General features: G+C 43.0%; 2 protein-coding genes and 1 pseudogene across 2 annotated transcripts; 1 reads left to right on the top strand and 2 right to left on the bottom strand.

Annotated features, from left to right (window-relative positions):
* Nucleotides 1-684: 684 nt before the first annotated feature.
* LOC143538592 (uncharacterized) lies at nucleotides 685-2,368 on the bottom strand. Its single transcript, XM_077032108.1, has 2 exons — nucleotides 2,125-2,368; nucleotides 685-1,366 (listed from the first exon to the last, which is right to left on the bottom strand). The coding sequence occupies exons 1-2, from the start codon at nucleotides 2,352-2,354 to the stop codon at nucleotides 940-942; spliced, it is 657 nt and encodes a 218-aa protein (XP_076888223.1). The 5' UTR covers nucleotides 2,355-2,368; the 3' UTR covers nucleotides 685-939.
* Nucleotides 2,369-3,344: 976 nt separating this feature from the next.
* On the bottom strand, nucleotides 3,345-5,226 carry LOC143538591 (vanillin synthase-like). The gene is made up of 7 exons (XM_077032107.1): nucleotides 5,036-5,226; nucleotides 4,837-4,958; nucleotides 4,644-4,759; nucleotides 4,470-4,543; nucleotides 4,060-4,327; nucleotides 3,848-3,979; nucleotides 3,345-3,732 (listed from the first exon to the last, which is right to left on the bottom strand). The coding sequence occupies exons 1-7, from the start codon at nucleotides 5,224-5,226 to the stop codon at nucleotides 3,568-3,570; spliced, it is 1,068 nt and encodes a 355-aa protein (XP_076888222.1). The 3' UTR covers nucleotides 3,345-3,567.
* A 13,691-nt stretch (nucleotides 5,227-18,917) lies between these two features.
* Nucleotides 18,918-20,939, top strand: LOC143538568 (transcription initiation factor TFIID subunit 4b-like; annotated as a pseudogene).
* The last annotated feature ends 3,865 nt before the right edge of the window (nucleotides 20,940-24,804 follow it).

Below are 24,804 nucleotides of genomic sequence, written 5' to 3'. Positions count from 1 at the left end.
CACGAGTAATGTCACTTGGCGGACTTTAAGCTAAAGTAAGGCGTGAACAGTAACAATATTTGATAAGCGTAACAACCATACTTGCTGTAAAAACAACATCATGGCCAGGTGCAACACATTTAACTCTCCAACATTAATTTATTACTTACTAACAAAACACACTTATTCTCATGTCCAAGGTTGTTACGGGACGAGAAGTTATCCCATAACGAGGCTAACGACATTATTCTATTTTAAAGGATCTTAGTGAAAAGACTTATCCCCATTGGTGCAACACAAATCCAAACTCTCATGATGACATCTACAAAACTAACAATCCTAACGGTAATTACCAACATGGTTAGTATTATTGTCAAATAACCATCGCTTAACTAACTATAGCTACCATACTTAGAATATATATTTCATCATTGTACACATTAAATCTCACCGATAGCAAAGCTATGGTAGAATCTGAGGAGGGTAAGATATAGACAACCTTACCTCTACCCCGTATGAATAGAGAGACTGCTTCCAGTGAGACGCCTCAGCTCGATAATAGTTTTGCATCAAGCTATGAACATAAGGCACGTAACACTTAACCATATGAAACTAAAACCCATGGCCATTTGTGAGGAACACTGTCACTACACACCTTGATACCACTATGCTTCAAGCATTATGGTAAGGCTGATTGAATTAACAGCAACTTGCTCCACTCAGTGGCTTTGTAACAGTGATCTGCAGACAATTGATGCTTGAGTTGGGCAGCAATAAACCAACATAAAAAGTAACACTTTTTCATTATACATAACAAACAAGAATACGGGGTACAAGGAAGAACAACTAGTACTGAAACATCCACAGAATTCCAGAAATGCCCACAAGGAAGTAAGTACAATGAGCACAATCGGGAAACGGGAAAAGAGAAACCACCTACAGACCTTCATCAAAACATATCTAATCATCTTCATCTCTTTTGTTACCCGTAAAGCTTGAAGCTGCTGCAACACCACCACCACCAGCATGTTGCAAATCTGAAAGAGAATATGATCGCCATGGAGAACAATGATTTCTAGGAGACGAGTTAATTGATTCATTGATAGCGATTGGTGATATTCTGTGGCGTGCAGGTAAAGGTAAAGGTGGCCGAGAACCACCAGGTGATGAGCTTTCACCACCTGCAATGTTGTTAGCATTTGCAACCTTCTTTGATATTCCACTCCTATTTTTGTTTAGAATGACACTATGAGCAATCATGTTTTTGCGTTTCCTGTTGTACGCGTCTTCTGGTTTAACAATATCTTGAATGGATGGAGCAGACACCGCATCAGCAAGGCTTGTATATGACTTTGATTTCCCAGAATAGAATGTTGATATACCTCTCCTAATAAACAAACAAATTCAACATAAAAGGATCAACCAAATATCGCTAGGGCAGTAAATGAATCAAACGTTCAGCAAACCGTTAGGCGGGAAGTTCTTTTAATAAAAGACATGAACAATAAATTTTGTTTAACTAACTCAATGAACAAAGAAGAATAAAGTCCAGGTTTGTTCAATTGTTTTGTGAACATTCAATAATGTGTTCATTTACGTCCGTTTAATGCATGCTGGTTTCTGTTTGTTCATTGAAAATGTTAATACTTTTAATGACTTTTCTAATTAGTAATCTTATCATATAGATTTAAGAAAAACTATCAACTATAAAACAAAAATATATACGAGTTTTATGCGATAATTTATATGTAAAATTAGCATATGAAGGTTAACAAACAAAGGCATCAACACAAACTTGGTAGCCAAACCGAACCATTGATACTAGTTAACCAAATCAAATAAAGCATTGTGTGTGTTGATTTTTGTTTGTAAACAGTTGACAAACAAATTCATTTCCTTAGTAAACGAACGAGTCGTTCAGTTAGGTGTTGGTGAACCGTTGGCTAGTCCGAAGGCTTTGTTCTGTTTAAAGCCCTAAATATGAGTAAAAGTGAAGTGCTTTGTATAAAAATTGTAGGTGAAATAGCACATGCATGTGGTGAAAACAGAATTCAATTTGAAATGAAATCATAATTAAGAAAACCCTAACATGCAATAATAATAATAATAATAATAATAATAATAGTAATAAGAAATGAATGATACTTGAGAGCCAAAGCGTTTTCCAAATCAGATAGATTGTTCAAAGAGCCTTTGAATAAACTCTGAACCTCTTCACCGGCATCTGAATCACCAGAGGCGTCACTGTTATTGCCGATTGATGAAGAAGAAGAAGTGCCTGAATCATCATCGTCGTCGTCTTTAACTCCTCCTCCGGGGAAGTCAAAGCTCCGATGATTATTATTATCACCGGAGGAATTGTAGATCCACATCATCTAAGTAAAGTCAAGGTGTGAGAGAGATCCAGGTTAATTTAATAATAATATTATCAATCAATCAATCAGTAGACAGTAGAGGTGTTAACAGTTGAGGCATCATCTCATCTGATCTGATGAAGCTTTTAGCATAACAAGAAGCAGTTAGATAGATAGAGATCATACACACACAACATAAATGGAACAAGAGGGTTTTGAGGTTAGACGGAAATGGGCCTTCTTTCTTTCTTATCCTCGGGCCACCATTTGTGTTAAAATAATAATAAACCAACCGGCATTCATTCATTAATAATAATTAACTATTGGATTAAATAAACAATTGTTTATGTGTCATCTGATATTTGGACCAGTGTCGACTAGTATAAGTAGTTCTGGAAGCAAGCCGAACGTTTATGAATTTTTTGATGGGAATTTATTTATATGATAACCAACGAACACGAACTTTATTGTTCATTTGATTAAACAAAGGAACGTGAACATACATTTTGTTTGTTCATCTAGTTCATGAATGTTCATGTTTATGTTTAGTTCTTTATGTTTCTTTAAGTTCTAATAAATATGTAAATGGTTATAATTATATAAAAAAATTAAACATAAAAGGGGCTTGTTTTAAATTATATATGTGTGTACTTTGTTATGTTTGGTCAATTATGTTCATTTGTAAGTGTTTATGTTTGTTCAATTATGTCCGTTTAACTTCGTTTTTGTTAGTTTACATTCAAGAAATGTTTATTTAGTTTTTCAATGAACAAACATGATAGAATATGACCATGCCCATTTTCTAAATGAATGAGAATTAACAAAAATTTTGTTCAACTACATGTTTGTGTTTGGTTAAAATTAAATGAACAAACACGATCACGTCTCCGTTGTGCATTTCTTCATTTAGATGTCTATTTGTACGTCTATAATTATGAAGAAAAAGAAATATGTAAGTCACACAATTTAAGATTTTAAACCCACAGGCAATTTAAATGTTGTTTTCATGTATACATAAAGAACATAATGCAATTACATATAAATAATATAGATTATTTGTCACACGATTATTAAGGGTTCTAGTTTTCCTTCAACAACTTGTATGTATTTGCTCAATCTACGCAACAACAGGATAAGATGCACACGTAGCAATGCCTACATAGTAATCAGTTAATCACAACAAACCAGCATCATTTTCATCATACATATATATAAAAAAAGAAATCATTTTCATTTATCTTGGAATGAATATTTGTGACATACCACACATGTTTTTGCCCATCTCCATCTTGAAGTAGCCATTCAAACCCCATTTTGTTCCCCATGAGTTCTTCATAAGCCAGTACGGGACACCATTTTCGACACCATATCCGACTGCAACAACTGCATGGTTCACATCCTGACCAAATTTCATGCATGTATATAGTTTAGTTGCGAAACTAAACAACATCAATAAATCAAAAATATATAATAAAAAAGATAATAAAGAAAAAACGAAAGCCGTAAAGATTTACCATTGAACCATTATGACAAACATCACTAGTAAAAACTCCTCCGGAGTAAAGTCCGAAGGGTGGAACCACCTGAAACGCTACACTCACAGGACGAACAACACCTACCGCATGCTTTAATTCATCCTCACTACCCTATACATAGATGTACAAAACAGATTACCACCATATCCTAGCTAGTTGTTGTTTGATCGAACATTATAACTAGGATGTACCTCGGTTATGTTGACAACATTAACAACTTGGACTGCAGCCTTCTCTTGTGAGTATTCGCAATCTCTGTCGTCTTCTCCAATGTAAGGATATGCTTCCTCAGTGTCCAGTCCACCATTATACATGATGTACTCATAAGCTTGAGAAGGCAACCCACCTTTGCAACCAAAGTTATTATAATCGCCCGCGCAGTCTAGAAGTTGTTGCTCAGATAGATTAACAGGTTTCCCATAAGCCTGCGCATAAGCAGCCTCAAGCGCTCCAGTCGTGCTGTATAATATTTAGTAATATTATTTAAGACCATTTTATATATGTTGTGACACCAGACCCTACTTATAGTTTTGCTATTGATCGAAGTTTACTGAGTATGTGTTGTTGTTTAGATATAAGTTTTAGTATGTGAACCACCTACCTGAATGTCCAACAAGCTCCACAAGATCCTTGAGTCTTCACTGGGCTCACAATTCCTGCTTCCCTCCAATCTTGCTGCAATCAATTCAAATTACGTAACAAGAAAGTAAACCAGATATCTCGATCTAATCGCACTATATATATGTTATTTAATATTCAATGCATTTTGATCTACCGTTAGTGGAAGAATGTCATCGGTGAGTTTGTGATTGCCCTTCTTAGTAGCCGAACAATTTTGAGAAGCTCCGAGTTTGCTTTTGCTGAATTCTTCCCATGTCATATCAGCAAACTCTGTTTCATGAAACACAAGTTATTCACTAAACTAAACAAAAACAACATTTTTATTTAGGATTGAAAAGACGGATCACCGTTGATTCCAAGAGTATAGGAAAGCCCCTTGTTGTTATGCGAGGTAATCGTCTCCAGACTTTGAACAAATATCGAATACCTCCTTTTCATTTCATCGCTAGTTTGGTATTTCTTCCCATAACTACTTGAAAAATAATTAAATTTTAGCTCATTCAGCATAGTCATAACTAGTTAGTATTATATGTATGAATGTTGAACCTGTGAACGAATCGAGCAAAGGCGAGGGCATGATGAGTTCTACCAATAACTTGAAGAACAGAAGTTTCAAGTTCTCGTAGGCCATCAAAGACCACTTGTCTTATAGGATTATCGTCGGAAAAAGTGGTGGAAGGTGCTACTAATTTGGCCCAGGTGATAATCAGAACTACGATGGTTGACGTAGTCGACATTTTTAAGTAAGTAATAAAATTATTGAGACTTGAATTGCATTAAGATCTGTTTTTGAAGCAACACTTAAGAAAAAACAATTAGGTGTGTCACATACCACATTGAAGGAAACATGAATGTTTTATGATATTAGAATTATGTTTTTTCTGGAGTGTCCATTATGCATGAACAAGATTAGTTCAAACAACACAATACACTTTATGTTGGTTTTAAATAATCCCAAACAACAAAATGGCTTGTGACGTTCCCAACTTTTATCATTTTTTGTACCAACCATAACGAAATCTAACGTCGCTAGTTTTTGATGACGTGACATGTTTGCGTGTCAAAATCTTGCTTATGTGGCATATGCGTGGTGTGCTTATGTGACATATTGCACCACCACCACCACCACCCCCACAACCGCCTTTGAATCTGCCATTGGGCCATCAACGTCGAACCAATAAATAATTTTTCTAGCTAGCCATGTTGCTACACGTGAATTAATATATACTCACATGGGTTCTTTTGTTTTACAAAAAAAAAAAAAGAAAACTTAAATGGACTCAAATTATATGAGGTCGGCATTCAAACTCATCGTCCTAGAATGGTAGAGTTGGCCAAGTTCTACCGACGAAAACCATCCCTAAAATTATATAAGGTCGACATTCAAACTCATCGTTCCCGAATAGTAGAGTTGGCCAAGTTCTACTGATGAAAACCATCCCTAAAATTATATGAGGTCGACATTCAAACTCATCATTCTCGAATGGTAGAGTTGGCCAAGTTCTACCGACGAAAACCATCCCTAAAATTATGAGGTAGACATTCAAACTCATCGTTCTCGAATGGTAGTTCTACCGACGAAAACCAACCCGCACTGAAACAACATGGGTGGGTGCGGTGATATGTTGCAAACATTGAAATGATGTTTTTCCGCGTCGTTCCTTAGTAGCACGTAGGCCCACAACCTTAAATGTTTGAACTCAGGTATAGTTTAAATGAATAATAGTTAATTTAAAATCTAATTTGTATTTGCATATTGAGTTAAACATGTTTGGTTTTTGAATTAATCCAAGGCATTGTTATTGTCTTATATCAAAGTTAACCGACTCTAGTTTGTAAATCTTGAATTAATCCAAGAGTAATAAACTATATTATATTCATTTCTTGTGGAACACTCAAGGTTGTCTTATCACCACCGGTCGCGCAAGCACTTGATATGATTATGACTTACCATGGGGTGAATGGGTGTGAGATTCCGTGACATCATACATGATCTACACTTTATTTAAACTCAACATACACCTCCATTTCTCATACATTCACAAACACTTTGAACTTAATCTCTTCATCTCTAAAGTGTAAACTAACACCTTCAATTCATCATCCCATGGCTACCCTCCTGCAAGCCACACCTTTCTCTTTACCCTTCCATGCTCCACGCCGGAATGTATCATTCACCGGAAGGCTCACATTTCACAAATAAGCGTGTGATGGTCTCTCTAGAGCTGGAGGAATTTATGGAAAGTAAGAGCAAACTATCAAGGCTAAAGTTAATCTTGAGCAAACAAGCAGCAATTGTAACACCCCGACCAAAGGCGGATTATACATCGGGGCGCCACATATTGTTTCATTACTCGTGACACTATTGGGTGTCAATATTTAATAAATATATTCATTCACGCACGCGCAACGTAAACACAAGATAACATAAATCAACATAAATCATTATATTATAAATCATAATAATAAAACAGCAATAACTTGTCTTGATACATTTTAATCTAGGTCCAAAAGTAAAAACGTCCTACGTGTTCTCAAGCTCCAAAACAGCTACTGCAAACCTGAACATGTGTTAAAATAAACGTCAAACACTTGCGTGTTGGTGAGAAATCAAGTTTAATAGATAATAATAGATAACAATAATCACTGCGCGCAACACGTGTATGTCTGGTGTTTAACAAGGGTGTAATCAGATTGTGATCAAGCCTAAATAGATCATAGTTCATAGTTCAATCCGTGCTCCCAAATGAGCACAAAAACAAGAAAACATATGTGCAAGTGTAAACAAAGAAAACCGTAAACGATAGGTCTCCCGTGTTCATCTAATGGATCCATGAAAACTTCGGAATAGGCCGAACAAAGCGGTTAATGATACACACATACAAATAAACAGCCAAGTAAACGTCCTCAACACATGGGATACTGCGCGACTAAAATTCATAAACAAGTTTAAGACTCTAAGTTTGTATGAACACATGAACATCCCAAAACATTAAAGATAAAAAGGGATTAGGTACGAGATTACTCACTTGATAAACGATGCGGTGTAAGATAAAGCAAGAACCAACTTTAAACAAGCACAAGTTAACCTATAAATAAGATTATTGTTTTAATGATTTGTTTTACGTCTTGATTATAAGTTAGCATAATTAATAAGTAAATTATTATATATAATATATATTACCGGAAAAGCAGGGCAGAACAGGAAGGAAGACGGAGGCAGAGAGGAAGACGGCAGAGAAAGAACAACGGCAAGGAGCAAGAGAGAACATGAGAGTTTAAGTGCTTTGTGTGTGTAGTGTTAGGAAAATAACATTATTATTTATAGAGAAACCCTAGGGAACACAATCCCTAGAAATGGGGAAAAGATCTCCAAAAAGTAAAAGATTCCAAAAGCAAAAGATATCAAAAGATATGGCAGCTGCAGGGGACAAGAGAAAGCTGACAGGGAACAGTAAACAGGCATGGGCGGGTCAGATAAAGGTACTGGTTAAGCATGGAAAAGCAGATCTCAAAAGATAATGTCAGTCACTTTTTTCTGTCAACCAATGGGGTTGGTGCGCGTGCTGCACCAAAAGTGGCTTTTCAGACATAAGATAGGTCAGGTCAACAGCACAGAAGATAAGACAACACAAAAGTAAACAGCTGGATTAAACAGAAGAAAAGACACAAGACAGCGCGAGAAAGCTTCGAGCGCGAAGGCAGACACAGAAGGTCAAGAGAGCGCGAGCGCGAAGGCAGACAGAACCAACCTTTGCGCGCCGCGGAAAGAACTATATTTCTAAGCGCGCCGCGGGAAGAACTTCAATTCTAAGCGCGTCGCAAGAAGAACTATATTCTTTAGCGTGTCGCGGGAAGAACGGGATCCATAGCGCGCCGCGGGAAGAACTAAAATCCTTAGCGCGCTGCGGGGACAGTTCGTCTCGCGTATCGCAGTAACAGGTGGTCTTCACGCAGGCTTCCTTGTAAGGAGTCTGGCGCGTGGAGCTGCGCAGACAACCTTAGGCGGGAAGGAACAAAGGACAGTTAGGGGTTCAAGACATAAGGGCGGGACGGCGACAAGAGGGAAAAGAAGGCGGAAAGAGAGAAGAAGAGGGACGGGACGGCGGAAAGAAAGAGAGAGAGAGGCGGGAAGGAAAATATATTATTATTATTAAAAGTAAAATATAAGTATAAATAAATATTAAATCACAAAAGAAAGAGATCGGGTCAGAGAAACGGGTACCTGGGTCGGGTCGGATCGGGGCAGATGTCACAGCAATCCCTATTTCTCTTCACATATACACCCCGGAAGCGGATTTGCATAAAAGCTTTCTTCTAGTTTTGGAAACTCGCCTGCTTCCCGTCATAAGTATAAACAAAAACATCACTCTGAAGAGCCACAACATAATCCAAACCAGCCAACATGTTTTGGTGGTTCCTAAACGGCTTCAGTTCTCTCTCCGTTGTAAGTGTGAAGTGCGACAAAATGTTTGGGAAATCCTGGTTTAGAGTTTCCATTGTTCCATTCCCGTATGCTTCACCCGCCACTAAATAAATCCGCGTAGTTGGTGGAAAACCCAAACCTTTAAGTAAAAGGGAGGTCTCTCGTGGGGTCAACGGACACCCGCCCAATTGTCGTTTCTCTGACCCGTCTATTTCCTTCTCTTTCCAATGACTCACTTCATATCTCATCCTTCTTAGTTCATCGTCTTCTTCTGATGTCAAATTATGACTTGAAGAAACACTAATCGACCCCTGGGCAGATACGGATAATCTGGGGGTTAAATAGATGTTTCCCACGAGGGGTCAGACCCGACAAAGATGGTTCTTCTGATAACCTGCAAAACAGACACCGTGAGCTCGTCACTGAGAAGGGGGGGTACCTCCTTGTGACCACCCTCCGGCGTGAGAATCAGACTAGATTGCTCTTGAATATAAATATATATTAAGAGAATGACTAGAGCAGATATCAGGTATAAGATATAAGATAAGATGAGATAGGATGATTATACCATTCCAAGGTGTTGGAGTATTTATAGCCGAATGTAGGTTTCCAAGAAGGTACAGCCGGCTGAATAGTGTTCCTGTTCTGCCAACTGTGGGCTACGCACATGCCATGCTGGTAGTTGGTGGGTAGGCAGCGGCTGATAGTGACCAGGCCGGCTGTGTACTATTCCTGTTCCACCAACTGCAGGCTATGCACGTCCTCCGACAGGTTGGTGAGTAGGCAGCGGCTAATAGTGACATACAGTACAAGAGCGTGCTGCTCGTCATACTGTTGTCAGTGAGCTGTCGTATCTTTGGTCAGAATTTTTGTCCATACCTCGTCAGGTACAGTACAAAAGATCCTACAGTATCGTACGGACTGGCTCATTTGGGCGGGAGTTCTCCCGGCTTTGTGCGGGAGAGTTCCCGGCTTTGCTCATTCCTTCAGGTGACATTACTGAATTATTATGAGAGTTAAGTGCCTTGTGCGTGTAGCTTTGCTGAGCAGGTAGCCTTCCCTGATGGCTTGTATCCGCAGCTGCGGGAACAGGCAGAGTACTTCACCATTGGGAGGCTTTTCCTGCGGGAACAGCTTGCGTACTGCGCGTAAGGACGTCACGTCTCTGAGCATGGTGGGTCCTGCGGATCCAGTTGGTCTCTGCGCAGACGTCCCTTTAAGTTAAGTCTTGCGGGTTCAACCGCGCAGACGTCCGTTAAGGAGTCTTGCGGGTTCAACTGCGCAGACGTCCTTTTTCAAGGTGAGTCTTGCGAGTCCAACTGGGCTCTGCTGGGACCTACCTCTTCAAGTCCCCCCAGTCCAATGTTCTTCTCATGAATTGTTAATAAGTGAGGTGAACTTTTGGACTTAAGCAAGGGGTTTTGAAAAGGGTTTAGTTTTAAGGTTTTCCATGGGGATTCTTCCCGCGGAAGTCCTAATGTCACGTGCAGAAATTCCCGACTTTTCTGCTTGATATTTGGGTGTGATGCGGGTAGGTCTGTAACCTCCTCGCAAGTCAGGAGCGTTGAGTTCCACTTGTGTAGATTCTCCTTGAGGTTTTGGTAGTTTTGAACATAGTGATCAATTATGTTTAAACAACCAATTCCATCTTGGAGGTTCAAACAATCTAGTTCTCGACGTTCCCGCTATGCGGGGATGTTATTCCCGTTTCCGCAAGCACTGCCCAGAAGATCCTTCTTGGTTTCAATTCCCTGCGGAGTGCTAGGTATGTGAAGGGTTTTGCCTTGACACTGTACCCGCACTCGTCTTATAGTTACTTTACTTCCAAGGTACTCCTGGCTTCAATTCCCTGCGGGTGCTAAGTATGTGAAGGGTTTTGCCTTGACACTGTACTCGCACCCGTCTTATGGTTACTTGGTTGCCGAGGTGTTCTTGGCTTCAATTCCCTGCAGGTGCTAAGTATGTGAAGGGTTTTGCCTTAACACTGTACTCGCACCTATCTTATAGTTTCTTGGTTGCCAAGGTAAGGGGTATTTTCCCGCTTAATTTTGAATCTTTTTGAAATTCGAAGAGTTGGTGAAAGGATAAGAACAGTCCAAACTGTTGAAACGTCGTCCGACAGTTTCTTCTGACAGTGTCAGGACGTGCAGGAAGTTATGGCGACGTGACGGTATATGGTCATTCCAGGCGCCTTTTCAGGCGCGTGGGCGCGATTTTTCGGGCGCGTGGCCGCGAAATTAATGGCACGCATCCTTTCAACAGCTGTTGCCAGCTTGCTCTTTGCCACGTGTCATAGTTTCATTGCACCTGCGATTTCTCTCTCTTCCGCATTAAATTCATCGCATTTATTGCGATGAGTATATAAAGGGGGAGAGGGTCCTTTGTAATCCACACTTTCACTTCTATCTTCTCCTTCTAAGCGATTTCCGGCGAATTATTCTCTGAAATCGTTGCCTTTCATCCTTCCAGAATGTCTTCTTTTGCTGAGGAGTCTGACGTGTTCGTCGAGAATCCGTCGTCCACTTCCGATAAGGATGACAAGAGTACTGCTGGCGAGTGCCAGTGTGCTCTTCCGGCCGAGCTTTTTCAGTATATCGTCCGGAAGTTCATGCTCGAGTCGTTCGAGCCTGAGTTTCCGGGGCCACACCAGACGGTGTACGATGCCCCCAAGGGCAAGATAGGGGTTTACGCTGCATTCTTCGTTTATGGGAATCTCAGGTTCCCATTGACGAAGTTTGTATACCGTGTCTTGGAGAGGCACGTGGTGCATTTGACGGAGGTACACCCGATGGCGATTGCCAAGATCCGCCACTTTGAGTGGGTGTGCCTCATTCTGGGCGTGGAGCCCCACGTAGATCGGTTGATGACCTTCTACTCCTGGAGGTGTATCCAGGGGTGGTACACCTTGGTCAATCGGATCAAGGGGTTGAAGATCTGCGCTACCGAGCGCAGTCTTCGGTCGTGGAAGCGGGAGTTTTTCTTTATCTCTGCTCGCGTCGTCCCCCTTGCGATGACGTTTAAGAATGGGAGAGCACTCCCCGCCCTTCACGCCCTCAACCACCAGGAGGCGGAGTGGTTCGCCAAGATCTCCCGGATCCAGACTCCGGTGTACCGCTTTGCGGAGCCGGGATGGTGATGCCCGGGATGAGCCGGGTGTGGAAGGAGGCGTCACAGGTTCTCATCGTCCTCGAATACGGTTTGAACTCTGTCCCTTATGGTATGCTCTGTCGTTTTTCTTCTAACTGTTTCTTTTTTTTTTTTTTTTCAGAGGGAAACGACTTGCAGTCTCTCCTGCAGCCGCGGGAGAGTGATGGTCCCGCTCGGATGGGTACTCGTACTCTAGATGAGAACGAGTTGCCCATCTTTGAACAGACGGCGGATCGGTTCGTGGAGGCCTACCCGCCAGGCCACGAGATCCTGAGCGCCAGGCGGCCAGGTAAGGAGTTATTCAACCCTCGACCTCTCAATGCTGAAACCTCTGCTGGAATTCCTCTAATCTTGTCTTCTGATGAGGAATCCGCAGATGGTCCTCCGTTGGTGCGGAAAAAGAAGGCTGCCGGCGGGAAGGGGAAGGCGAAGGTTGCCTCCACTGCCGATCCGGTGAATCGGTCTGATTCAGAGACCGAAAGCGAGGAGGTGGCGGGGAACCCTAGTGGTGATAAGACCACTGCTCCGGAGGCTGAGACGACTGTCACCTCCGAGCAGCCCAGAACGACGACGGTGAGCGGCGTGAAGAGGCCGGCTCAATCGGGTTTGTCCCCGCCTGTTCGCACCTTTAGGCTCAAGAAAACCCGTAAGTACAAACTTCCTTTACTTTTAACTTCATATCTTTCCGCCATTATACTTATATATCTTCTTTGTGCAGGCGTGGATGCTACCGCATTCCAGGGTGGAGCGGGGAGGAGCGCCTCCGGACCCATGACGGTAGGTTTGGTCAACCTACCTGAGGCGATGACTCAGGCGTCTGCGCCTGCTTCAGTTGGTTCAGTTGCTCACCTGGTTGAGCCAACTGTTCCAACTGTGATGACATCTCCGCCGGCTGTCAGTGCCATATTTACTGATTCTTTCACTGAGCCGGCGGTGACTATTTCTGCGGGCTCTTCCGCAGCGGCGACCACGGTTGTGAGTTCACCTCCGGTGAGTTCACCTCCGTTGGTTTCTACCGCGGCGGCCTCCACCATGCCTCCTCCATCGTCGGCAACTACGGCTGATCCTTCAGGTATGTTTGGGGCTTCTCGCCAACCTCTGCCTGACCTTTTGGATGGATATCCGTTAGGTTCAGGTGATGGGTTTGGCGGCTACAGGCCTGTCGTCGACCCTACAGGTGCGTAGGGTTATTTTGGCCTTTATTTTATATATATATATATATATATATATATTTTATCATCTTTTCCTAACTGCTTTTTGCTTTTGCAGTATCGGATTCTAATGAAGTGTATGTTCCACGATGGAACATCCGCCGAGGAACAACCCTTCGCACGCCTGTGGAGTGCGTGGAGTGGGCTCGTCACGCAGCTCCCAGTGGTGCGTTGGGGGAAGCAATGGCTAGCTACCAGGAGGGTAGGCTAACCAATGAGCTTCGGATTCTCCTGGCCCGGATGCAGCCGCGCGTCGAGCTGCTTTGTCGTGAAAACGACAAGTTAAAAGCAGCTCGTATCCAAGAAGTAGCTCGGGCGCGGGCTGTCCGGGAGGAGAACAAGAGGCTCACCGCAGTGGCTGCGGAAAAGGAGAAGGCCTTCAAGGCCCTTGAAGTTGAAGTTCAGGCCCGTCTCGAGGCCCGTTCCAAGGCTGCCCAAGCTGTTAACGAACAGCTTCGGCTGGCTTAGGAAACTGCACGGAACGCAACTGAGAGGGCCACCAAGGCTGAAGCTGTTGCTGAGCCTCTACGCATTGAGAACGAGGAGCTTAAACCAAGCTAGAGAGGCTCCAGCAGGCTCATGATGCCTTGGCTATGGAAGACGCCAAGAAGCTTCAAGAGATCCTGGACTAGAGGGGCGTGCTTGACCGCACTGAGCGGAAGCTAAAGGGCGTTGAAGAGGCTGCTGCAAAGGAAGTGTTGCTTGCCAACCTTAATAAAAGTGAAGCCGAACGCGCCCGTAACCAAGCTCAAGCCGCCCTCCAGGAGGCTCTGGTTGCCAAGGAATGGCTTCTTCGAGAAGCGTTGTCTCGGGTATGCGTAATTTCATAATATCTTTACGCTTTTCTTTGTAAATAGAAAAGGTTTTGATACTTGTATTTTTTCTTGTAGGTTATGCATCGAGTCTTCACGGACACATCATACGATGATGCCATGAGCGCAGCCCTCAACGCTTCTCATGAGGATGGGGAAAAGGCCGGCTTCCTGCTTGGTCTAGGGTTCGTTGAGAAAGGCATCCCGCCTTCCAACTTCCCTTTGTATGATGTGGATACTAAAGCTGTATATGACCAAGCAGTGAATCAGTATGCCGCATTCCCGCATCCGGTGGTGGAGAAGGTTAACAAAGTTGCTGCTGCTGATGATGGGCTAGCTTTCCTTAAAGCTTTCCTTGAACCGCCACACTCTACTGATGGTGCGGGTCCAAGTGGAAGTGGTCCTGAAGCTTGATCCTGAAGATCCCTTTCCACCATTAGAGTAGATTTTTATTTTTGTATGGCTTCTTTTGTATGCGGGTATGTACCCAGCAATCTGTAATATTTGAATTTCGATGGAATAAAGATTATTTGCCAATTCCTTGCCTTGTTTATTTTACGAATATTTTGATTTAACTTAGCAATTTCTTTAGTACTTAGATAAGTTAACTTTTCAACGTGGCAGATAATAAGTTAAAGTTTTACGTCCTCTTTCGTGATTGTGCGGATAAGACCGTCACTTGCACTTAGTAGGATGGCTAAGCTTTACCTATATCAGACCTGCGTGGAAGTTTTCCTCATATTTTCCTTTGAAATTTTCTAAGTGTTTAGAATAAGTTAACCTTTGAACGTGGTAGATAATAGGTTGAAATTTTGCTTCCTCGTTCGTGATTGTGCGGGTAAGACCGTTACTTGCACTTAGTAGGATGACTAAACTTTACCTACATCTGACCTGCGTGGAGGTTTTCCTCATCCTTCTGTTAGAAATTTTCTAAGTATTTTGAATAAGTTAACCGTTCGACGCGTGGTTGTCAATCGGTTAGTTCGGTTTCTTCTATCATGATTTGTGCGGTTAGGACCGACACTTTCATTTAGTGGGATCACCAAACCTTACCTATGACTGACCTGCATGAAGGTTTGCCGTTTTTTGTGTTTATGCGGGTTTTACCGCCTTCCACAAGCAACGATTTCTTTACACTTATTTATGCGGTGAAAACCGGCATCAGTGTTTTGAATAAATTAACCGTTCGACGCGCGGTTGTCAATAGGTTAGTTCGGTTTCCTCTATCATGATTTGTGCGGTTAGGACCGGCACTTTCATTTAGTGGGATCACCAAACTTTACCTATGACTGACCTGCGTGAAGGTTTGCCGTTTTGTGTTTATGCGGGTTTTGCCGCCTTCCACAAGCAACGACTTCCCTACTTATGTATGCGGTGAAGACCGGCATATTAGTGTGGAAGTTCATAAGTATAAATGTAAGATTATCAGCATCAATGTTTTAAGGAGAATCATTTCCATTAGAAGTGGCTCTGGGCCTTTTCTTTACAAGTTTGGAATTGATCTACATGCAAACTGTGTAATTGAGCTCCCTTACATGTTGTTGGGATGGGAGTGCCATCGAGCCGATATGCACCTGGTTCGGGATCTCGTTGTTTACGCAGTATGTAGTCTCCAACATTGAAGCTGCAATTTTATTCGTGTTTTCCCCAACTGGGGTTCTACACGCATCAGCCTGCTCAGCGTTCGTTACGCCACGAGGTGATCGAGCGTCCCATCTCTGACAAATGCTTCGACGATGTCCTTCACGTCTGTGCATTCTTCAGTGTTGTGGCCTTTTGTCTTGTGAAAGTCACAGTATTTGCTCCGATCAGTATTGTGACGATGTCGGATTATTGGAGCCTTTGGCCATGGCAGCTCCTCAGTGGCGAATATCTCGGCGACGCTTTTGGTGAGTGGCGTCCATCTGAGTTCTGGTTCGACTGTTCGTTATCCCTTCCGCCTAACCGATGTTGCAAGCCGGATGAGGTGTCAAAGTTTACCCTTGACTTCCAAATGCCTAGCTTCCGCTTTTTGTTTAGTCGGGCGGTAAGGACGTTGTTTTCTCTTGTTTTCTGGGTGTAGAGGTTTGTGCTCTGGGGGAGATCTCTACCCAGTTGCTTCTCCGTTTCCGCAAAGCATTTAGCTACTGTCATGATGGCATCCCATGTGGATGGCATGCCATCTCTACCCGTTAAGGTGCGGATGAGCTCTGGGTCGTTCGCGCCCTGGATGAAAGCAGCGCGAACAAGATCTTCGCTAATATTACCCAGACTTAGCTTCTTTGAGTTGAAGCGAGTGATGAAGTCTGGCAAAGATTCATCTTTCTCTCGAATGCAATTGAGGATTGTCCATTGCTCTTCGGTATACTTTCTTTGTTGGCTGAAGTGTTGGCTAAACTTCTGCCGGAAGTCTTCCCAATCGTAGATGTGGTGGACCGGTAGACGATCGAACCACGCTCTAGCTGGCCCAACAAGCGTCATTTGGAACATGTAACACCACGTAGGTTCCGTCCAATTACTGACGGTTGCCCCCGCTATGAATCTGTTCAAATGATCGTCTGGATCAGATATACCATCGTAAGTGCCGATGTTCGACATCTGTTTGGCACTTTTCGGAGCGATTGCTTCCGCAATGTCCCTTGCAAATTTGGACGTTCCCGCATTTACCGCAGTTGGTCTAAATGCTTTTGAGAAGTCACGTGGGTTTCCACCCGCGTTTTTTGGTTTGAAGGTTTCTCCAAAATTCCTTCTCGGTTGGGAGTCCGTTTCCTTACGCTTCCCTTTCGCCCTATGACGAGGGTTTGCGTCACTATCGGATTCCTCCGAATCATCGTCCAAGTATCCGAATTCATCAGCCTGTTGGAGTGAACGTAAGCGTTCATCCAACTCAGCTTGGAATTCTTTTTGACGTGCTTCCGCCCACGCTTTAACTTCATCGAGTGTTTGGCGGGGGAGCCTCGTTCTTTGTCTCTCTAACTGGGTATCGGTGAATCCTAGTGAGAGATTATTTACTGCACTTGCCCCAGCTTGGGTAACTGGGGTAGTGTTCGTAAAATTTACTGCATTTACCCCGGCTTGGGTAACCGGGGTAGTGTTCGTAAAAACTGTATAGTCGCCGGTATTCCCCCCAGTAGCTGGGGTTGTGGTTACCGGGGTTTCTTTAACCATCTTTCCAGAAGTTTTGAGAAAACTGAAAAGGATTAAGTTCTAGCTTTTATGCACGGATGGCGCCAATGAAGAAACACTAATCGACCCCTGGGCTGATTACGGATAATCTGGGGGTTAAATAGATGTTTCCCACGAGGGGTCAGACCCGGCAAAGATGGTTCTTCTGATAACCTGCAAAACAGACACGGTGAGCTCGTCACTGAGAAGGGGGGGTACCTCCTTGTGACCACCCTCCGGCGTGAGAATCAGACTAGATTGCTCTTGAATATAAATATATATTAAGAGAATGACTAGAGCAGATATCAGGTATAAGATATAAGATAAGATGAGATAGGATGATTATACCATTCCAAGGTGTTGGAGTATTTATAGCCGAAGGTAGGTTTCCAAGAAGGTACAGCCGGCTGAATAGTGTTCCTGTTCTGCCAACTGTGGGCTACGCACATGCCATGCTGGTAGTTGGTGGGTAGGCAGCGGCTGATAGTGACCAGGCCGGCTGTGTACTATTCCTGTTCCACCAACTGCAGGCTATGCACGTCCTCCGACAGGTTGGTGAGTAGGCAGCGGCTAATAGTGACATACAGTATAAGAGCGTGCTGCTCGTCATACTGTTGTCAGTGAGCTGTCGTATCTTTGGTCAGATCTTTTATCCATACCTCGTCAGGTACAGTACAAAAGATCCTACAGTATCGTACGGACTGGCTCATTTGGGCGGGAGTTCTCCCGGCTTTGTGCGGGAGAGTTCCCGGCTTTGCTCATTCCTTCAGGTGACATTACTGAATTATTATGAGAGTTAAGTGCCTTGTGCGTGTAGCTTTGCTGCGCATGTAGCCTTCCCTGATGGCTTGTATCCGCAGCTGCGGGAACAGGCAGAGTACTTCACCATTGGGAGGCTTTTCCTGCGGGAACAGCTTGCGTACTGCGCGTAAGGACGTCACGTCTCTGAGCATGGTGGGTCCTGCGGATCCAGTTGGTCTCTGCGCAGACGTCCCTTTAAGTTAAGTCTTGCGGGTTCAACCGCGCAGACGTCCGTTAAGGAGTCTTGCGGGTTCAACTGCGCAGACGTCCCTTTTCAAGGTGAGTCTTGCGAGTCCAACTGGGCTCTGCTGGGACCTACCTCTTCATGACTACAACCCGTAAACGCAAGCATGTCTTTTTCATACTTGCAATCAACCATATACATTTTAAAAACATATTATTTATGTTAAGATATAACATAAGTTTTTTTAATTGATTAATAGAAAGAAATCAACAAATATATATTATGCAGAATACATATACCTCTCGTCAGCCCAGTAGGAAGTGTGATCAAGAGAAGGAAGGACTAATGTTGCCTTCATAATCTTAGCAATAGCAACCATGTCACATATCTGCACTACCCCAAACCTCATCTGATTTAAGCCTCCGTTTGCGTTAATAAGAAGGTAACCATTCGTCTTGTCATCTAACTCTGCAAGATGAGGAACATGGTCAACAAGTAGGACCACAAAGACCAATGGTGAAAGTCAATTTAATATATAAAAGCTTACTCTTATGACTCTTTGGACGGTTAATGCACCGAGTGTAATTACCACTACTTGGAAACGATCCAATACAATAATATACAGGGAAACGATCCAATACAATAATAGCTTATCGTACAATAGGTACGCGAATCCCTTTTTTTCACGAATTCGATCCATGAAATGACATCCCAACATCTCGGAATCGTCGGTACATGTCCAATTAATCATTGGTTCATCGAAAAACAGTTTTGGATTGTTAAACGATAAATTTTTTTACTTTTTTCACAAGTAGTGTACCAAATTTAACCATCAATGAATAAAGGTCCATCTTCATTCTCGCCAGGTCATGGCAAGCGAGCAGAGTTTCAGGGTCTTCAGAGGATAATACTTTTGAGATGCCTTCAAGGCCTGGTTTCTCAGCGCCTATACATACGCCCAAGCCTGGGCCCAGGTCCATCATAGCCCAATTGGAATGCCAGAATGCGGTAATAATTTGTCCTTTTATATGTCATTGATTTTATTGTAATTATGTTTAAAATTGGTTTTTTACTTTGTTAATGGCCATAGTCTGCTGGAAACTTGTCTTCTGTGGGTGGAAGTAATGCAAAGACTCCTCCCAAAAAGTCAACTGTTGGTCAGAAAAAGCCATTGGAAGTACCGCATGTTTCTTCACTAAGGTAGTTTGATTTTTGTAGCTTTTAACATATTATATGACTTACTCCTTACTCTTTTTGTTTGTGTATTTTTTTATCCTTTTTTGGTTACATCAGTAAGAAGCAAAAAGTGTGTGGGACGTTTTCGGATCAAAATATTGACCAACTTAATGATGTAACCGCTGTCGATTGGTTGAATCTACGGGTATGTTTTAACTTTCATTTTTTTTTAAATAATATTTGACCCATTTGTGAGTTAACGGGTTGCAATGGCCACATCTTAAAAAGAAACATTAAAATAATTCAGTTCATGTCCGTGTGATGATGTTGTCCACAAGGAAGAGGAAGAAAAACTATTTTTCGGGTTCAAGGAAGAGAGTCTAGCTTCAGAAGCTTCTAGAAAGGTTTTTGCAGAAACTCCCATTCCAGAAATCAGTTAAGACTTTAATTTCTGACAATTTTATTATAATTTTATAACATAATGTGTACACATATTTAAGTGTTATAATAAATGCTTTACAGTGGCAAAGTGTGGTGTAAGGAACAAAACCGATGATGTGGAGCAGTGCATGTCGCAGGTGAGCTTCAAGTTATCATACTTTATAATTAATTAATAAATTATGAGGTTATGAATTTCTTTATGCAAACTGGTATCCAGTGCGTAGAGGAAAGAATGCATGGATTGATTACCAACCTCATTAGAATTTCAAAACAGGTAATTAACTAATTATATTGTGGTTCATACCTTCTCTTAATTTAGAAATTCAAACTTACTATTTAAAAAAATAAATATTAGAGGGCCGATGTTGAGAAGCCAAAACACCGAACTGTAATTACATCAGACGTTTGGCAACAAATCATGTCACTAAATGAGAAGGCTCAGGAAGAATGGGAGGAAAAGCAGGCTGATGCAGATAGACTCCAAAGTGCTGGTAAGGCAAGTGCTACATTTTGGAACCGTTTAAAGTTAATTTAGTGTAAGAACAAAATTGCATATGTGAAGGTAAACAAGGAGAAAGATGATGTGATGACTGCAGCTGCAAATGTTGCTGCACGGGCGGCTCTAGGAGGACATGACATGCTGTCAAAATGGCAACTAAGGGCTGAGCAGGCCCGCCAGAAGCACGAAAGTGGGCCTGATGCAGTGTCTGGTTCTCAGCCAAGCGTTGATGTTGGGCTTGTGCCTAAGCCCGTGTCAACTTCAGAGAGGACTTCTGGTCCTGTCACTCTTACTAGTGGTTAGTATCCTATCTCTTTTATTTGGTTTTGTCAAATTATGACAACGGATTTGATTATTGTGGGACTTGAGATCTTACATGTGAGACGTGTAGCAGGTTCAATAAGTAAACATATAAGGAATCGAGGTTTGGGTGAGAACGGTGACAGCCTTCCGTTACCACGCACTATTTCAGTGAAGGATGTGATCTCTGTTCTTACGAGGGAGACTCATATGTCAAGATCTACACTACTACAACATCTCTACGAAAAAGTCTAAATTTTTGGTTAGTCTTGGAATTTTTGCATAAACAATCTAGTTTCTCTAGCCAATTTGGGATGAGATTGCGATTACATTCACGTTCAATACAAAACCAATTTTAAATAAAGAACCGTGCACCCTGTATAGGTTAGTGCATTGATTAGAATCACATGTAGTGAGAGAGAAAGGGAAACGGTTAAAAAAGTCTATTACATCACATTTAGAGTGGAATGTGTACATATATCTTAATATAAATTTGTAATAACACATGTTACATACATGTTTATTTAATGAGTAGTTTTTCAGATGTATGTAAATGGGCAGGTTTAGTTCACTATCAGATACATGCCTGCACAAAAGTTGATTTGTTGCGAGGTTTCTGTGAAGAAGAGAGGACATAGGGGTTAGAAAATTAGATGGAAGCGAAAGTAACGCTTTAATTTTATGTTTATTGTCTTGATGTCTTGTTTTTGGTTTCGTTTCAATTACTTCTTTTATTTTTGGATACAGTAACGTGTTTTGATACATGTTTTATGACTTGTAGCTTTAGTGTAAGATACCTCTTTTTCTCTTTTGTACCGTGGCTTCGTCTAAATGCTATGTGTCTAGGGATCATTGATCATGAACGCGACTAGGTTTGGATTGTTGAATTAAATTGTTTAATCTTTAACAATTTAACCTCTCTTTCTCTCTCGTCACTTTTCTCACACCTCTTTCTCTTTCTCTTTCTCAAAGTCTTTTGAGCTATTGACTGTTAAATCTTTAACAGGAAGAGTTTATTCAACTAAAATAACCCAAATCCCATTTTCACTTTGTACATTCAAAAAGGAATCATCATCAACTAAAATTTTGAAGAAAATAGTTTGTCCGCCAGGTGTTCGGCAAAATGCCTCAATGAAATAATCTTTGTTTTTGGTGTTTTGAGGAGGGGAGGGCAACGGGTGGTTGCTCTCCTCCTTCCTCTTTGGTTCGAGTGTTTATTCCTCAAACTCAACTCGAGTTTTGTTTTATTATTATTTTTCTTGGTGTGGTACGTGGCTACCAGGGTGTTTTGTGGGTCGGGGGTGGTATGACCGGGGCTATTGAGGAGGTTGTTTGGCCGTGTCCGTTTAGAGGCTTCCACTGTTGCCCGGATGGATTACCGGGGTCCAAGGGAGTTCGATTGGCCTTACATATTAAGCGGCTTCATTTGTCATCGGATGACAAGAAAGAGACCTTACGGGAGGCGATCTCGACAAATTTGGATTTGTTTATTTCGGTTGGTGAGGCTTTAAAGGTCTAGCGTAGGTGGATGTGTGGAGTGTGTATGGAGTCACATGCTCTCCGTCGGGGGTGCCATCATGATGACGGTTCGGTCTGGTACAAGTGTGTCACGGGAGATGTGGAGGAATATATAGTGGGGATTGCGAAGCCACATGTTGGGAGGGAAGTTGTCGCGGTGGGAAGGGTGGAGGTGGATGTAGCTCTCCTTGAGCGTGTCTTCACTCTTCCTATTACGACTGTTAAAAACATTCCTCATAGTTGTCGTATGGCTTTTTCCCAAGCCTTAGTGGGTGCTTTGGGTAAGGTGGCGGCTATGCCAGAGTCTGTTGAGGCGTGGGTGAAACTGTTGTTGTTACCACGTTGCACCTTACGAGTTTTCAGACCTTCTAATCGTCAGCAACGCAGGTCTGGCAATAGAAAGTCTGAGCAATGCCGAATTATTCAACGATCGCTATCCGCTTGGGGTGACCGTGACGGTTTCTTTGAGCTCATTATATCGCTTTTTAACCAACCCCTAGGAGATGCCCCGGGTGGTGATGCGTTTGTACCCGAGTCTGACAACGCCGGGTTAGGCGCCAATGTTAAACAATGTTTGCGAAAAGTTGCGGATGGGCATTTCACTGCTGCGGTCAAGGTATTATGCTCTTCAGGGGTTGCACCTTTTGGTAAGGATACTTTGAACGCTTTGTTGTCTAAGCATCCCATCATGGCACCTCCGATTATGCCTGCTTCCTTGCTTTCTGAGTCTCCCCTTGTCGTGGACGTTGATAGTGTGCTTGGGTGCATTAAGTCTTTCCCTAAAGGGACTTCGTGTGGGCGGGACGGTTTGCGAGCCCAACACATTTTAGATGCGTTGTGCGGAGAGGGGTCTCCGATTGCGGATGGTTTGCTCAAGGTTATCTCTGCGGTGGTTAATTTATTTTTGGGGGGAAGGTGTCCTAAGGTGTTGGCAGAGTTTGTTGCGTCTGCCCCACTTACGCCGTTGCTTAAACCGGACAATGGGATTAGACCTATTGCCGTTGGGGCCATTTGGAGGCGGTTGGTCTCTAAGGTGGCTATGAGGGGTGTCGGGAAGGAGATGGTTAAATACCTCGGTGACTTTCAATTTGGGGTGGGAGTCCCTAGTGGGGCAGAGGCCGTGCTTCATAGCGCGAACAGGTTTCTAAATCAGTTTCATTCGGATGGGTCATTGGCTATGCTTATTGTTGATTTCTCCAATGCCTTCAACTTAGTAGATAGGATGACCCTTCTACACGAGGTCCGGAGTCGATGTCCTTCCATTTCTCTTTGGGTGGAGTTTTTATATGGGCAGTCGGCTAGGTTATATGTGGGTGATACTTTCATTGGATCCACCACTGGGGTTCAACAGGGGGACCCTCTTGGGCCTCTCCTTTTTGCCTTAGCTTTGCACCCAATTGTTCACCAAATCAGAGATCGGTGCAAGCTTCTCTTTCATGCTTGGTACTTGGATGATGGCACGATTATCGGGGATACTAGAGAGGTAGCCAAAGCATTAGATATTATCAGGTCTGAGGGGCCTCGTTTGGGTCTTGAATTAAACGTTAAGAAAATAGAGTTATTTTGTCAACATGCAATGGGGTGAAGGCACAGGAGGGGTTGTTCCCTTGCGGGATTGGAAGGTCGGTGCTTGGCGTGAAACTCCTTGGTGGTGCTGTAAGCCAGGATGCGGGGTTTATCAGCAGTTTGGCTATGAAAAGGGCATCTAGCGCTGTGGAACTGATGAGCTGTCTCCCAAGACTTCGGGATCCTCAATGCGAGCTTCTTTTGCTTCGCTCATGTATGGGAGTCGCCAAGCTTTTGTTCGGTTTGAGAACGTGCCAACCTATGTATATGGGGGAAGCTGTTTCTATATTTGACAATGGTCTTCGAAGGGCGATTGAGGACATCGTGGTTTGTGGAGGTCCGTTCTTTGGGGATCTCCAATGGAGGTTGGCATCACTTCCGACCCGTTATGGGGGGTTGGGTCTCTGTTCGGCCGAGGATGTATCTACATATGCTTTTGTGGCTTCGAGAGCACAGTCGTGGTGTTTGCAAGACCATATTCTTCGGGGTTGTGATATTTTTGGGTTGGACTCTGATTATGGGTGCGCGATGGATCGTTTACGTACTTCACTTCCAGATTTTGTTCTTAGCGGGTTCTCTAATAAGGACACCGCCCCCCCTAAAGCCCAATATGTTGTGGCGAGTGCCTTATTTAGTGGAATCGTCAAGAGTTTAGAAGTGAAGTTTGATCTATCCCCTCGCCAAAAGGCGGTGTTTGAATGCCTTCGGGCTCCTCGGGCTCAGGATTTTCTAACGGCCATCCCCATTGAAGGATTAGGCCAACGTATGTCGGGTTTGGAGTATCGGGCTATCCTTAAGTACCGGTTAATGATCCCTATGTTCCCGACGGATGAACCTTGCCCAATTTGTCGCAAGGTTTGTTTGGATTCTTTTGGTGACCATGCGGTGCATTGCAAAGAATTGTCTGGCTTTAAATACAGACATGATCTGGTTAGGGATGTTCTGTGTGATGTTCTTAAACGGGCAGGGATTTTTGCTAAAAAGGAGGCCCCTGTTAACTTTCTCACGGATCCTCTTGAATGGAGGTCTACTTTACGACCAGCTGATATTCTTGTGTTCGGGTGGGCAGTGGGGAAACACGCCTGTGTAG

Source organism: Bidens hawaiensis, unplaced genomic scaffold (genome assembly GCF_021521415.1).
Source record: "Bidens hawaiensis isolate Kalapana, Puna unplaced genomic scaffold, B.hawaiensis_p1.1 tig00011646_1, whole genome shotgun sequence".
Classification (NCBI taxonomy): domain Eukaryota; kingdom Viridiplantae; phylum Streptophyta; class Magnoliopsida; order Asterales; family Asteraceae; genus Bidens; species Bidens hawaiensis.
Note: the sequence above shows the minus strand (reverse complement) of the source record. Positions and strands in the feature narration are given on the sequence as shown.